The 16,908-nt window shown below is 44.2% G+C and overlaps 1 protein-coding gene across 3 annotated transcripts in view; it reads right to left on the reverse strand.

Annotated features, from left to right (window-relative positions):
- Positions 1-314: 314 nt before the first annotated feature.
- PRMT8 (protein arginine methyltransferase 8) overlaps positions 315-16,908 on the reverse strand; it is a 40,397-nt gene continuing 23,803 nt past the window's right edge. The window contains exons 5-10 of one of the 3 annotated variants that reach the window (XM_083365898.1): positions 12,813-12,955; positions 11,107-11,194; positions 9,409-9,524; positions 5,474-5,561; positions 2,342-2,463; positions 315-416 (exon numbers count right to left, since the gene is read on the reverse strand). In XM_083365898.1, the coding sequence (XP_083222024.1) occupies positions 333-416; positions 2,342-2,463; positions 5,474-5,561; positions 9,409-9,524; positions 11,107-11,194; positions 12,813-12,955 (641 nt within the window). In that variant the 3' untranslated portion in view covers positions 315-332. Of the gene's footprint in view, positions 452-2,341; positions 2,464-5,473; positions 5,625-9,408; positions 9,525-11,106; positions 11,195-12,812; positions 12,956-16,908 lie in introns of all 3 variants that reach the window. The other 2 variants (XM_083365897.1, XM_083365899.1) reach the window with 2 other exon arrangements.

The following is a 16,908-nucleotide window of genomic DNA, read 5'->3' on the forward strand; positions in this document are numbered from 1 at the left end:
TTAGTTGTATATGCAGGGGTTTTGTTTTAAAACGAAACAAGAAAAAGAAAAAAAAGACATCGTAAAACGGAGCAAGACGGCGCCTGTTTTCTCAATTTGGTTCCCCCTTGAATGTGTTGGGATACAAATTCGACACGACACCAGCCTGTAGCAAGTGGTACGTATACAGTCCTTTAAGGTAAGCTCAGTCACGGCAGAGCGTGTAGATGAGCAAATTCCAGATCCGGAAAACCTCCGAGGAGCGACGGTTTTGCCACTGAAAAAGCTCACAGACTGTGACGACGTCAGGCCCAGAACCCCACCTCTTTCGTTGTTGCGCAGACAGCAGGTTGTTAGCGCATCTTATAGTCATTAGAGACGGAGGCTTCGCAAAGCTGCCCTTTAAAATCCAAGTCAACTGTAAAATCCAGATCGCGCTGTAAAGAATGTAGAATTCAGATCCTGTTGCTTACTAGTTGTGGACAAGAGAAGGTGGGTGGTTAATAGCGCACATTTGGTAGGTGCTCGACTTAACAACCGCTCATTTAGTGTCCATTCGAAGTTACAACGGCGCTGGAAAAAGTGAATTATGACCCTTTTTTGCACCTATGGCCGTGGCAGCTTCCCTACGGTCACGTGATTTACATTCAGGTTCTCGGCAACTGGTTCACATTTATGACGGTCGCAGCATCCCGGGGGAGGGGAGGGTGTCATGTGATCCCCTTTTGCAGCTTTCTGACAAGCAAAGTCAATGAGGAAGCTAGATTCACGCTTATAAGTGCTATCTGCTTAGAGCTCAAAGCATTGTTAGTGACCCCACACACCCACTTTATGGTCTGTTTCTGTTTCTCCCCTCTGGGAGGAGGTTTTGAAGTATTTATAGCAGGACTAACCAATTCTGTAATAGCCTTGTTCCCTACGCCATCCGTCTGGCAAACTCGCAAGAATGGCTCTTCTCGCCATGCACATGTCTACATAACCCGAACTAGACTGTGTTGTCTCTCTGTGTCATATAATATATGTGGGTATATGCTTGCTTGCTTGCTTATTGATTGATTGATTGATTGATTGATTGATTGATTGATTGATTGATTGATATATTTATGTAGTGTACAGGGCTTTTTTTCTCACAGAACGCTCAGAACGGAGTTCCGGCACCTTTTTTGGATGGAACCTTGTAGGGTAGGCAAGGCGGGTTGTATAATATGTGTGAGTTCCGGCACCTTTTTCTTTTGCAAAAAAGCACTGGTAGTGTATATCAGAGGTGGTGAGCCTTTGAGAGCTGAATGCAACAAATTTTCATTTTAATGTATGCTAATTAGGGTACATTCAAAGTGACGATAAAGTTCTTTATTCTATTCTATTCTTCATTATTCTATTTTATTCTATTCTATTCATATTCTATTCTATTCCATTCTATTCTGTTCTGTTCTGTTCTGTTCTATTCTTCTATTCTATATTTCTATTCATATTCTATTCTATTCCATTCTTCATTCTTCTATTCTATTCCTATTCTATTCTATTCTATTCTATTCTATTCTATTCTACTCTACTCTACTCTACTCTACTCTACTCTACTCTATATTCTATTCCATATTTTCTGGGGAAGGTTACAAATGGAGACCACATGATTGTAGGGAGCTGCAACTGGTCGTAAGTGTGAGTTGGCTGCCAAGTGCCCAATTTGCAGTTGTGTGACCAGGAGGTCCTGAGATAGCCAGTACCCCAAGCACTGGACGTAGCTGTCATTCATTTAGCACCATTGTAACTTTGAATGATGGAATGGTCATATGTCAAGGACTACCTGTGAACGTGAGAAACTTATACGTCCCACATATAAGATAAAGGTAGGTATTTCCCCAGATGTTTCCTTGAAGTTGACTTCATCAGTCATAAAAGTCTTCTGTAGGTTTCTCCCAGCCAGTTTGGTCTAATGGTTAAGGCATCAGCCTACTAAGTGGGAGACTGTGAGTTCTAGTCCACATTAACCATGAAAGTCAGCTGGGAGACTTTGGACAATCGCCAGGAGATGGTGAGTTCTAGTCCTGCCTTAGCCATGAAAGCCAACTGGGTGATCTTGGGCCAGCCACTCTCTTTCAGCCCAACTTACCTCACAGCGTTGCCATTGCAGGCAAAATAAGAGTAGGAAGATGTCTTGGATATGTTCACCACCTTGGCTTAATTTAGAAAAAAAAATAATAAAGGCAGGATAACAAATCAATTCCTAAGCTTGTAGCTATCATATGAGATTCTTTTTTAAGATCAGGCTGTGATTTTATCCACTAACTTGTCTGACCAAATGCCTGTAAAACCCCAGGTCCCCACCTGGATGCCAACATTCCTATTTTCCAACCTAACTTACCTCGTTTTTTTCATTTGGTTTCATGGATATGGTCCCATAGATTTCTTCCCCTCTTCGGACGGTTAGATATTCCTCCAGGTAGAAAACCGTTTGCTTCCAGTGAGTGTAAGGCGCGTCTGGAGCTACAAAAAAAAAAACACAACAAAAATGTACAAAGCTTTGCAACCGCAAGATTTTAATAGCCAGCTGATATGATCCCCTAATGGGTTTTAGAATCTGTTGCCTGCATATAAATCATGAGTTCTCTGAAATCCAAGTTCTCAAAATGCTTCCCTGGTACATATCGATCTATATCTGCAGACAAAAAGAACGAAGCAACGGGTTCCGTGGTGTATCTAAGAATAAAGTCACAGAATTCAAATACGGACGTCACGGATGCCGCTTACAACGATTCATTTAGCGACCGTTCTGCCAGAGCATGCACAAGTCTTATCGCGCTGAGGTAGCCCAGGAGTAAATGCAGCAAACAGTGGTTTGTATTCCATGACCTTTGCCCCCATTTTATGACCTTCCTCACCACAGTTCTTAAGCGAATCGCTGCAGCTGTTAAGTTAGGGAAGGGCAAGCGGGCTTTTGGGAAAGCTGAATAACCACCCAGGACGGACAGGCGGGACAGCCGGGATGGAGCGCCATAGTGAGTGGATCTCAATGTTGTGATTCAGGGTCAGCCTGTGGGTTTGGCAGTTGGGTCGGACGACTCAGAGGAGGAGGAGGGGGGTGTTGAAGAGCTTGCTGAGGGGATTGGACAGCTTGATGAGAGCCCCCAGCCAGGCCCCTCTCATCTGGTCACAATGCAGACCCAGCTGTGTGAGCCTGACAGCGTGGATGAAGATGACCCACAGCTGGCCCTGTTCAAGGACGCCCGACGCAGGAGGCAGTCAGTCAGGAGTAAACAGAGGAAGGCAATGGGGCTCCTCGGAAGGAGGCAGAGAGAAGCCACGCCCTGAACTGTATTTAAGGGGGAATGCGTGGGAGGGCTGGTTTGCTGAAGGCAACCACTTGGATAGTTCCTGTTTCTTAGCTCGTGTTTTATGGTTGGTGTCTTGTCTTGCTCTGTTTTATGTGAATAAATTTGGCAGGCTTTATTCCAGCCTCTTGCCGTTTGTAAAGGGGTCGTCCCTGCTTTTGCTGCAGGGCCGGTAGCAGGCTGGTGCAGAACACTCAAGTCCCAAGGCCAGGAAATGTTACTATCGCCTTACAAGGCCTTGCGAAGACCAGACCTGGAATACTGCATCCAGTATTAGGTCATCACAATACAAAAAAAGATATTGAGACTTTGGGGGGGGGGGAAAGAGCAGAGAAGAGCAACTAAGATGGTTAAAAACCTGGAGACTAAAACATAGGAAGGATTTGGGAATGGCCAATCTAGAGAAAAGAAGGACGAGGGGGGACATGGTAGCAGTCTTCCAGTATTTGAGGGGCTGCCGCAAAAAAAAGAGGGGGTCAATTTATCCGCCAAAGCACCAGAAGGCAAGGCAAGAAACAACGGATGGAAACTAATCAAGAAGGGAAGCAACGTGGAATTCAGGAGAAACTTCCTGACAGAACCATCAGCCAGTGGAACGGAAATTGCCTTCAAGAGTTGGGAATGCTCCGACACTGGAGATTTATAAGAAGAGACCGGACAACCATTTGTCTGGAATGGTTGGACTAGAGTCCAGGGGTCAGCAACCTGAAACAGTGAAAGAGCCACTCGGAACCGGTTCCCTCACAAAAGGAAAAACTGGGAGCCACAAAAAATGTGTGCACATGAGCGTACATGCGCGAGTGCGCAGAACAGGGGTTGAAGAGTGGAGACAAGGCGAGATACGCACCTACCCTGCATATTTGAATTGATTGGTTGAACTTTTTTAGTCCCACTTTTTTTTTTTTTTTTTTGGACTGCACATGGCAGAGGACTGGGAGCCGCAGGAGACGGCTGAAAGAGCCGCATGTGGCTCCGGAGCCGCGGGTTGCAGACCTGTGGACTAGACAGAAGACCTCCAAAGTTGGACTCGAAGACCCCCAAACTCCCTTCCAACTCTGTTATTCTGTTAACTGTGTGGAAAAAGAAAAAGGAGGCTGGCTTGAGGCTGTTCTTTGGATTTCAAGCACCCCATTTTGGTCGACGTGGGGATCATTGTAAGAAACAGCCAAGGGGGCACGGCACAGCACAGCACACTGGAGACCAAAAGGTGGGGAGAAACACCTTAGGGCTTCCCGTCCTGAGCTGCAGACCCAACGGAGGTCCAGGGCAGCAGATTTAGAGAAGAAGACACCCGTAGAATGAAAAATAATAATAATAAAATAAATAAAGCTTAATAATAATAATAATAATAATAATAATAATAATAATAATAATAATAATAATAAAGCTGGAAGGGACCTTGGAGGTCATCTAGTCCAACCCCCTGCTCAGGCAGGAAACCTTATACCATGTCAGGCAAATGGCTGTCCAGTCTCTTCTTAAAAACTTCCAGTGTTGGAGCATTCACCACTTCTGGAGGCAGGTGGTTCCACTGGTTAATTGTTCTGACTGTCAGGAAGTTTCTCCTTAGTTCTAGGTTGCTTCTCTCCTTGATTAGTTTCCATCCGTTGCTTCTTGTCCTGCTTTCGGGTGCTTTGGAGAATAGCTTGACTCTACTTCTTGCACTACTGCCTGATTGCAGTTATACGCTTGCAACTGGGACCAAATTGTTAGAATGTCTTTGACGGGACATTCCCCCTCCATTCGCCCAGATAGCACCCAGGGCAATAAAAGTGTGTGGGGGGAACACGATGCGGTTAAAATAATAATTCTGGAGCAGCACTTTTTTTTCCAAGCGAATAAAGCCATCACTTTTAGGTTTCAATTGCTGAGCATCATTTCCTCCTGCCTTGTTAGAGGCCAGATCGGAGCCAGCAGCCCCGTTTCGTTCCCAAAGCAACCGACAATGCCAGTTTATAGCTCCCCGTGAAATCGGCCATAACTCAACGTCTACCGCAAGGCAAGGCTGAAACCTAAGAGACCTCACAGCAAATTTCAATTTTCATTTCCCTTTGGCTTTCCAGAGAACTGAACATTTAGGTTACAAGCAATGAATTAAAGCAAAGGGGTGGTGTGTGGAAATCGTCATCCTTAGAAGTAAAAAAAAAAAAATGGAAATAATTTACCTGTAGAAAACCCAATTTTCTTATGGCACTTCGTAAATTCTATATTAAAATAGGTGACCAACGCATGGATGTAGTCGTTGCGTTGAATCTGGAGGCAAAACCCAGAGGTAAAGGTCAGATCTTCTGGCTTTACGGTGTAAAGATCCACGTCCTGCATTGACCGGAGAGATGAAGAAGTGTTTTAACTTAGTTACCCCCAATTTTTATAATAATAATAATAATAATAATAATAATAATAATAATAATAATAATAATAATATAAAATTGGAAGGGACCTTGAAGGTCATCTAGTCCAACCCCTGCTCAGGCAGGAGACCCTACACCATTTCAGCCAAATGGCTGTCCAGTCTCTTCTTAAAAACTTCCAGTGTTGGAGCATCCACAGCTTCTGGAGGCAGGTTGCTCCACTGGTTAATTGTCCTCATTGTCAGGAAGTTTCTCCTTAGTTCCAGGTTGCTTCTCTCCTTGGTGAGTTTCCATCTGTTGTTTCTCATCTTGCCTTCAGGGGCTTTGGAGAATAGCTTGACTCCCTCTTCTTTGGGGCAGCCCCTGAGATACTGGAAGACTGCTATCCTGTCACCCCCAGTCCTTCTTTTCATTAAACTAGACACACCCAATTCCAACAACCATTCCTTATATGTTTTAGCCTCTAGCCCCCTGTCTGCAAATTTGATGAGTTCCCCATCTATCCCCTCATCCAAATCGTTGATGAAGATGTTGAAGAGCACTGGGCCCAGAACGGAGCCCTGGGGCGCCCTACTACACACTTCCCTCCATGTAGATGCGGTTTCATTGAGGACCACACGCTGAGTACGGCCGGTCAGCCAGCTACGAATCCATCTGGTGGTGATGCTGTCTAACCCCCATTTTTCTATCTTATCAAGTAGTAGGTTGTGATCTACTTTATCAAGATAGATGATAGATAGATAGATAGATAGATAGATAGATAGATAGATAGATAGATAGATAGATAGATGATAGACAGACAGATGAGAGAGAGAGAGAGAGAGAGAGAGAGAGAGAGAGAGAGAGAGAGAGAGAGAGAGAGAGAGAGAGAGAATGAATAGAATATTAACTTCATTGTCACTTTGAATTGAGAAAGGGGTGAGTGGGGAATTAGCTGCATTTCTACAGTGAAATGTCCAAAACAAAGAACTGATTTGTATCTTGGAAAATTAAAAAGTTTAGACTTCCAAGGCATCGGATTTAAATAACAACCTTTTAGCTACTCGACAGATTTTGCGTTGGTTTTGTCTCAACAGGCTATGGGTATAAAACAGAACATTGTACAGTTGATCCAAATTCTAGCTGAGCTTTACTATGGGAAATAACCTAAATAATCTGACACGCATCCCTCATTCATTCAAAACTGTTATCTAAGCGTTATTGGAATTCCTTTTTTTTCTGCATGGTGGGGATTTTTGCAGCACAGCGTCTAGTGTTTCCTTAGTGCTGCCAGCACTCAGCTGCTGTTCTCACCTCCTCTTTTTTTTTTCTTTTCACTGCTGGCAAATTTCTGTTTCTTAAATATTTAGTTTACTTGGCCTGCCTACGTTAGAATTCTTGGAAGGGGGATTGAATGGGAACAGCAGGCTTTCAACGGGAGAAGTTCCAAAGGCAGCTTTCGTAATCAAAAACGATCTATAGGCTTAAACAGTTAAGGAATTTTTTTTTCTCTTCCTGTTCAGACAGAAGTACGCAAGAACCACAATGTACGTTTTGGCTCAAGGATTGATGAGCCTCAAAAAGTTGCCACCCATAAGTCTTATCTCTATGGTGTTTGGGGTTCCCCAAAGGTACTAGGCAGCATATACCCTTTATGATGCCTTGGTAAGGCCACACCTGGGATACGGCATCCAGTTTTGGCCGCCACGATGTAAAAAAGATGTGGAGACTCTGGAAAGAGTACAGAGAAGAGCAACAAAGATGATCAGGGGGACTGGAGGTTAAAACACATAAGGAACGGTTGCTGGAATTGGATGAGGGGAGACAGGATAGCAGTGTTCCAATATCTCAGGGGCTGCCCCAAAGAAGAGGCAGTCAAGCTATTCTCCAAAGCCCTTGAAGGCAGGAGAAGAAGCAACGGATGGAAACTAGTCAAGGAGAGAAGCAACCTAGAACTAAGGAGAAACTTCCTGACAGTGAGAACAATCAATCAGTGGAACAGCTTGCCTTCAGAAGCTGTGGGTGCTGCATCACTGGAGGTTTTTAAAAAGAGACTGGACAGTCACTGGTCTGAAGTGGTATAGAATCTCCTTCTTGAGAGGGAGGTTGGACTAGAAGACCTTCAATGTCCCTTCCAGCTTTGGTCCGAAGAAGACTAGACTAGACTAGACTAGACTAGGAATAGAATAGAATAGAATAGAATAGAATAGAATAGAATAGAATAGAATAGAATAGAATAGAATAGAATAGAGTAGAGTAGAGTAGAGTAGAGTAGAGTAGAGTAGGGTAGGGTAGGGTAGGGTAGGGTAGAGTAGGGTAGGGTAGGGTAGAATAAGAATGGAATAGAATAGAATAGAATAGAGTAGAGTAGAGTAGAGTAGAGTAGAGTAGGGTAGGGTAGGGTAGGGTAGGGTAGGGTAGGGTAGGGTAGAGTAGAGTAGAGTAGGGTAGGTTAGAATAAGAATGGAATAGAATAGAGTAGAGTAGAATATAGAATAGAATAGAATAGAATAGAATAGAATAGAATAGAATAGAATAGAATAGAATAGAATAGAATAGAATAGAATAGAATAGAATAGAATAGAATAGAGTAGAGTAGGGTAGAATAAGAATAGAATAGAATAGAATAGAATAGAATAGAATAGAATAGAATAGAATAGAATAGAATAGAATAGAATAGAATAGAATAGAAATATTTATTGGCCAAGTGTGATTGGACACACAAGGAATTTGTCTCCGGTGCATGAGCTCTCAGTCTACATACAAACAGCAAAGTGATAAATCCTAAATCCTAAATCATAGGATGCAATCATAAATCTTAAGGTACAAACAACAAACTGATAAATAATAAGATATCAATAGTAGAAGGTAATAGGAAAGATGAGAAGGATACACCAATACACTCCCTACTACTTGATTAGGTGTCCTTAAGCATATAAGACAGTGATGTGGGAATGAGGTGTTCAGCAGAGTGACAGCACAGCAGAAAAAACTGTCTCTGTGTCTAGCTAGTTTGGCACACAATGCCCTACAGCAGTGTCCGAAAGGGAGACGTTGGAACGGTTTATATCCAGGATGCGAGGAGTCCATAGATATTTTCTCTGTCCTCTGTTCTGGTTTGTGCAATGTATAGATCCTCAACGGAAGGCAGGCTGCTTGCAACTGTTTTTTTTTCTACAGTCCTAACTACCCATTGAAGTCTGTACCTGTCCTGTTTTGGTGGCTGTGCCAAAACCAGACAGTAAAAGGTAAAGGTTCCCCCGCACACGCGTGCTAGTCGTTTCCGACTCTAGGGGCCGGTGCTCATCTCCGTTTCAAAGCCGAAGAGCCAGCGCTTGTCCGAGGACGTCTCCGTGGTCACGTGGCCAGCAGGACTAGACGCCAAAGGCGCACGGAACGCTGTTCCCTTCCCACCGCGGTGGTCCCTATTTTTCTACTTGCATTTTTACGCGCTTTTGAACTGCTAGGTTGGCAGGAGCTGGAACGAGTAACAGGCGCTCACTCTGCTACGCGGCACTTGGGATTCGACCCGCCAAACTGCCGACCTTCTGATCAGCAAGCTCAGCGTCCTCACCCACTGAGACACCGCGTCCCTTTAACCAGTTACAGAAGCGCAAATGAAGGTTAAAAAAAATCAGCATCTACAATGTAGCAGCAACATGCAAAGAGAAAAGGAGGTGGTTTTTTAAAAAAAAATAAAAAAAATAAAAACATTACAGCCTTGCAGAAAGATCTCGTGTTAAAAGTTTATATTTTGAAAAGCACCAAACCTTTATTAAACAAGCATTGGTCACCACTTGCTTTGGGTCAACAATGTCCACCAGGGGCTCCTTCATGGCTACGTCCCGGATGCAAGTCATGTCGAAGCCGTAGACATTCTCCCACCCTGTCAAGGCAAAAAAGCGAAACTGAAGGGAAATCTTCTCATTCGTGCAAGTAAGCGCCTGCCGCATCGTTTCTCCACCTTAGCAGCTTTCAAACGTGCGGACTTCAACTCCCAGAATCCCCCAGCCCGCCAGGAATTCTGGGAGTCGAGGTCCACATGTTTACAATGCACAGATTTAAAAGTTGCCAAGGTTGAGGCAATTGTCCTTTAGTCGGTTAAATTTAAGAGTGAGCTGGTTTCAATTACTAACAATACTAATAATGATGATTTTGTTTTTATTTATTGATTTGTATCCACCTTTATTGTTTTTACAGGTAACTCAAGGCAGCGAAAATATCCAACACACTTTTCTCCTTTTAGTTTCCTCATAAAAAAACAACCCTGTGAGGCGAGTTGGGCTGAGAGAGAGAGGGAGCTGGATTTTCAGGGCTAAGGCGGGATTAGAACTCATAGCCTCCTGCTTGCTACCCTAGTGCAATAACCACTAGATCAAAGAGCATTTTAAATATACTGATCTGTGTTTTGCTTAATGTTTTACTGCCTCACCTGCTATAACGGTTCCTAATTTTTGCCATTCACTGTGATTTTTCTTGTATGCGGCTACAAACGAATATACTGGTTACAACCTACGGAGAAACGAGACCGATGCGTTGCCTGGCATATTGTGTAGTTTGGCACAATAATTGTTGCACAAGAAAAAGGCTACTGAGGCTGTTGTTCCCCCTTTCAAATGACCCATGTCTGCGTAAGGGAAATGACGTGCCTGTAAATTACTGGCAGCGCCGAAGAAATTGTCGCTTCTGAACGGAACATCTTTGTGGCCAAACTAAAATTCTTGAGCTTTGATTCTTGGTCAGAAAGCTGAAGAAATGTACTATCTGGTGTTCAGACAAAATCCATGCCCCCATTACCCAATACAGGAAACCCTATTCCATTTCAGACAAGTGGTTGTCCAGTCTCTTCTTAAAAACTTCCAGTGTTGGAGCATTCACCGCTTCTGGAGGCAGGTGGTTCCACTGGTTAATTGTTCTCACTGTCAGGAAATTTCTCCTTAGTTCTAGGTTGCTTCTCTCCTTGGTTAGTTTCCATCTGTGGCTTCTTGTCCTGCTTTCAGGTGCTTTGGAGAATTGCTTGACTCCCTCTTCTTTGGGGCAGCCCCTGAGATACTGGAAGTCTACTATCGTGTCACCCCTGGTCCTTCTCTTCATTAAACTAGACATACCCAATTCCAGCAATTGTTCCTTATATGTTTTAGCCTCCAGTCCCCTGATCATCTTTGTTGGTCTTCTCTGCACTTTTCCCAAAGTCTCAACATCCATCCTTTGCTTCTTGTCCTGCCTTCAGGCGCTTTGGAGAACAGCTTGACTCCCTCTTCTTTGGGGCAACCCCTGAGATACTGGAAGGCTACTATCGTGTCACCCCTGGTCCTTCCCTTCATTAAACGAGACACACCCAATTCCAGCCATATGTTTTAGCCTCCAATCTCCTAAGCAAACCATCGTACTTCGAGGACTACATGTAACAAGTTGTCTAGAAAACAACAGGCGAAAAGCAGAGCCAAGTCAGTTGTCTGCGGACTCACAATGGATTTTGAAATCCTTGTATTGCCGATCTTCTATTGCCACCATGTACAAAGCCGCTCGGTCTGGAAACATAAGCCCTCCAGGTTTCTGTGGACGAATTATAGTGGAAATGGATGTTTTAATCTATTCACTTAACAAAAACATCACATTTTTTGAAGGGGTATAAAAACCCCCCGACAAGGATAACCCCCTGACAAGCATCCCTTCCTCTTTTTCGGCCACTTCAAAACTCAAAAGGGCTTGGATGGGATGACCTTCAGAGTTGGTAGACCTTTGCTTTGGTCTAGGTTAGAGGTGGAGAACGATGACCCCCTTCAAGACTTGTGGACTTCAACTCCCAGAATGCCTGAGCCAGCATGGGATTCTGGGAGTTGAAGTCCTGAAGTCATGAAAGGGCCATATTTGCCCCAACCCCAGTCTAGGGTCGTTGAAATGGAGCAGAGCACAAATTAGACCAAAACCAAGCCAGATGCTCACTGGAGAAAGACAATGAAGACCATCTTAATAATAATAATAATAATAATAATAATGACTGATTGATATCGCTGTACCAGGAGATGCCAGAGTCAAAGAAAAAGAACTGGAAAAAATTACGAAATACTGCGACCTGGCCGTCGAAACTGCACGATTACGGATGAAACGCGTAACAGTGACACCCATTGTCATCGGGGCACTGGGAACCATGTCCAAGAACTTTGCAAAATACATCGAGAAATTGCAGCTTCCTGCAATAACTCCAGCAAAGCCTCAAAAAACTGCGCTACTCAGAACATCTTACATTGTAAGGAGATACCTGGTTGATACCTAGGATGCTGGTGTCAACCATTAGTGCCATTCAATTTGAGTGTTCAGCTGACTGAGTTTCATGTTGAATGAATAAAAGTTTTATAATAATAATAATAACAACAACAACAACAATAGCAACCGCGATCTGGCCGTCGAAACTGCCCAATTATGGATGAAACGTGTAACAGTGATACCCATTGTCATCGGAGCACTGGGAACCATGTCCAAAAACTTTGCAAAATACATTGATAAATTGCAGCTTCCTGCAATAACTCCAGCAAAGCCTCAAAAAACTGCGCTACTTGGAACATCTTACATTGTAAGGAGATACCTGGTTGATACCTAGGACGCTGGTGTCAACCATTAGTGCCAGTCAGTTTGAGTGTTCAGTTGACTTGAGTTTAATAATAATAATAATAATAATAATAATAATAATAATAATAATAATAATAATAATAATAATAATAATAATAATAATAATAATTTTATTTGTATACCGCCCTTCTCCCGAAGGACTCAGGGCGGTGAACAGGGCAATAAATACTAAAATACAAAAATACAAAAATTAAGAAAAGATTAAACAGAATGCCCAATACAATACAACAATAAATACAATACGTTAAAAGCAATAATAAAACCCATCACCCATCAGACCAGGCCGGCTTGTTCAAACAAGTAGGTCTTTAGATCACGCCGGAAGGAGCGAAGGTCGGGCGCCATCCGGAGCTCAACCGGTAAACGGTTCCACAAATCCGGCGCACCCACAGAGAAGTTGATGTTGAATGAATAAAAGTTTAATAATAATAATAATAATAATAATAATAATAATAATAATAATAATAATAGACATGTGTCCCTCCAGAACCGACCTTCAAAAGACCTTGAGAAGCTAAGACAGCAGAAGACGCCGAATGCCTACCAGCCACTTGTCGCGGGCGAAGATGACCGTGTTGAGCATGGACTCGTAGAAAAGGGAGTAACCCATCCACTCGCTGATGATGATGTCGACTTGGTCCACCGGCAACTCGATTTCTTCCACCTTGCCCTTAAATATCGTGATGACTAGGAAGAGAATCAGGACACAGGACGTTACGCCGAGTTGGAAGGTTTTGATTAAAGAAAAGAACGCTGCGTGCTTCCGTTTCCCGCCTGGAGGCCGCGCCTGGATTTTGCGCCTGAGGTGGGGAAAAGTAATCACTCTGTTCCTTCTCTTAAAGGGTGTGAAAAATTGAGACGTGGTGGGTGCTCCATTGTTGGAAGCTTTGAAGAAGAGGCTGGACTGAAGAAGAGCCGTTTGTCCGAAACGTTATCGGCTCTCCTGCTTGAGCAGGGGGCTGGACTAGAAGACCTCCAAGATCCCTTCCAACTCTGATTGTGAGTCAGTGGGGTGCTAGGCTGAGGAGGCAGGAGAAAATGTAGAAGCTGCGCGTGCTTCATCACTGGAGGCTTTGAAGAAGAGGCTGGACAGCCACTTGTCTGAAACGGTATCGGTTCTCCTGCTTGGGCAGGGGGCTGGACTAGATGACCTCCAAGGTCCCTTCCAACTCTGATTGTGGGGTGCTAGGCTAAGGAGGCAGGAGGTAGGGGCAGAGGGTTTTCAGGAGAGGAGATCAGAAGCCTACACCCTTTCTCCTCTAGGCCCAACTGTCAGAATACAGGTAAGTCCTCAGCTTACGACTATTCCAAGTGACAAAAATCCTTTAAAAAGCGACTTGTAGCCAGTCCTCATTCTTATGACCGTTGCAGTATCCCCACAGTCTCTTGATCCAACTTCTGGTGCTTACGCTATTTACAACCGTTGCAGCATGGCAGCCTCAGGTGGTCACCATTTGTGACCTTCCAAGGGAGTTCCCAACAGGCAAAGCTGGGACAGCCATTTGTCTGAAATGGTATAGGGTTTCCTGCCTGAGCAGGGGGTTGGACTAGATGACCTCCAAGGTCCCTTCCCACTATTATTGTTGTTGTTGTTAAGTCAATGGGGGAATCCAGATCAGCTGCGGTTACACGAATGCACGGTTATTATTTTAAACCTTTCCTGATTTTCCTATAAACTAAATCCCAGCAGAAATAAGAAATTCCCTGGATTTACCCTTCCTAAGATTAGTGCAAGGTGGCTGTTTTCTACCTTATTTCATTCTCCGTCTTGAGTAAGACAAAAAAAAACCAAAAACCCTTCTTTTGCAATACAATAATATATGAGGAGGCTTATCTCCCTTATTAACAGGAGTGGGGCAAGGAGTAAGGGGAGAAAAATTACCTCATTTCAAATCCCATTTCCAGGGGATTTGTTTTTGTTTTTATTTTTTTTATTTTTTTTGATGAGGTGGAGAATTTTTAAGCAACGGTACGCCGTCTTTAATGGTAATGATTATCAACAAGGCATGTAATCTTCTCAAGGTGATACATAAGGTTTTAGTGGATTAAATCATGCTGGCAACAATTTACCCTTGGATGGTGATCTTCTCAACAGCATGGCAATTTTTAAATTGCCGGGGAGATAACAGACTGTAGAGAACCGACTTAGTCTTTGCAGAAGGCAGCACCAATGGAAATAGCATTTAAGTAGATTTTAATCAATATAGAAAAGAGGAACAAACAGCCACTACCACATGCTTCTCCCAGAAGAAGGAAGCTGAAGCCACCAGCCTGAGGATGACGGATGGGATTCCGTCGAAACGTTGCTCCTACACCTTCAATTCTACGCGGGGAAAAACCCGAATGACCAAAGATCCACATACAAACACCCGCGAAAACCTCAGAATATATATATATATATATATATATATATATATATATATATATATATATATATATATATATATATATATATATATATATATATATATATATATATATATATATATATTTGTTTTCGTAGATCTACATATATATATATATATTGAGAAGCACAGTGGAAATAAATGTAAAAAAGAATCATGAGGAAAAAAAAAGAGAGTTGAAGGACAGCAAAAGAGGCAGATGCAGCTAGACTAAAGGCTTGGGGAAAATCCGAACATAATAAAACAACAAAACAGACATATGTATGAAACCTCAAACCTCAAAAATACACTTTTCCCCAAAGGTTTCCACAATTTTGGCCAGCGCTGTACATGGAGCTGTCGAGAATCGATTTGCCAGATCATGTATTTATTTATTAAGCGTCTATATCCTGCTATATTCAATTGACTCTAAGCAGTTATTTGCGAAATGGGTAACTTCCGTAATAGATTGTGGGAATGCTACGATACATATTATATCTTCACTTTAGCAAAGCATGTCTTGAAATAACCCCAGGCCTGCTGATTGGCAAGTGGATAAGTGTGGGCTTGACGAGTATGTATGTATGTATGTATGTATGTATGTATGTATGTATGATTATATTGAAAAAATTCTCAACTGTAGTTCCTTGTGAAAATAGGTAATCAAGTAGGGTCCCCCAGAGTGGTACAGTGGTCTAGAGGTGAAGACACTTGGAAGTTGAGAGTTTGAACAAAGAATTGGAAGGAATGTATATCAAATGTGAAGGCAATTGAAGACTGATTAGGGTAAATGATGTGCTAGAACAGTGATGGCGAACCTTTTAGAGACCGAGTGCCCAAACTGCAACCCAAAACCCACTTATGTATCATCGGGTGCCGAGTGGGCGTGGCTCACTGGGTGGGTGTGGCCCATTGGGTAGGTGTGACTGCGGTGGTAACGGCAGACTGGGTGGGACTAAAAAGTTGAATCCATCGATTCCAACTTTGCGAGATCTTTTTTTTTCCCCACGAGAAGTTGAAATTAATTGATTGATTGAACCTTTTTTTTTGCACACGGTGGCAGAGGCCTAAAGCAAAAAGGTTTTATAAAACCCAGCTGAAGGCCCAGTGGCGTAGCGTGGGTTGTCAGCACCCGGGGCAAGGCAAGTAATTTGCGCCCCCTAACCCGTGGATTTTAACACTCGAGTCTCTTCCACTAGATTAGTTAAAGAAACCCTTACCCCCTAAGCACATGTATTGTTTGTTATGAAAATACTGATGTAATTAAAGTAAAATGCATCTAATGCGCCCCTCCAGATGTTGCACCCGGCCCCCCCTGCACCCCCCCACGCTACACCACTGGCTTAAAGGAATGCCAGGGACGACTATTGCTCCCCTTGTGTGTTCATCAAAACCCTAAATAAAAAAAAATTGGCGTGTGATGCACGCCTCCCTGAATAAAGGTGGGTCGGGGTGAATGAATCTCTGCCCCCCCCGCTTCCGTTTGGATTGGTGCTTTGAGAGGGCTGCCTTCGGGTCAGCGATTTTCAGAGTTCAGCCGCAAATACTCAAGGCTTTTGATGTGCGCAAAGTAGCTTCAGATTCCCTGGGGAAAAAGAAGCGAGCGGGGTGGGGTGGGGTGGGGTGGAGGGAAATAAAAAAAAGGCGAGTAACTCGTCCCTCAAAAACTTAACCCACCGTTCCTTTTCCCCCGCCATGGCAGCCGCAGGTGCAGCGGGGATTAACCACGGCGCGGAGCCACGTGGACACTGCGGCGTCCCGCTCCGCCCCTCCCGCGAGTGGGTGGCTGATCTTCCGCGAGGCTCGTAAGCCGAGCCTTTGCCGGCTGCCTCCATCCCCAGCTTGGCTTCGCGCGCGATCGCGGAGACGAAGCGGCAGAGCCCACTCGGGCCTTCCGAAGCGCCGCTGAGCGGGCCCTCCTTGGCGCCTTTGTTTATTTATTTTTTTTTTTGCCCCGGGTGCGAATCCGGCACGGAAAGGGCGGCAGCGGCGCTGCTCTTCTCTTTGCCCCGTCCCAACGCCCCTTGGCCTGATCCCAACGGGGCGTCGGCGGACGGAGAGGTGCCGGTGCCGGAGGCGGGATTGGACGCGTTGCCGGGCTTGACCGGCTGCCGTCCCCTACTACCACCGACCCTCGGCGAAGCGGAATCGTCCTCCTCCGGCAAGCTTAATGGGCGCCCCCCCAAATGTTGTGCCCGGTGCGGCCGGCCCCCCCTGCACCCCCCACGCTACGCCACTGTGAAGGCCTAGGACTGG

This window comes from Vipera ursinii, assembly GCF_947247035.1.
Source record: "Vipera ursinii genome assembly, chromosome: 6".
Classification (NCBI taxonomy): domain Eukaryota; kingdom Metazoa; phylum Chordata; class Lepidosauria; order Squamata; family Viperidae; genus Vipera; species Vipera ursinii.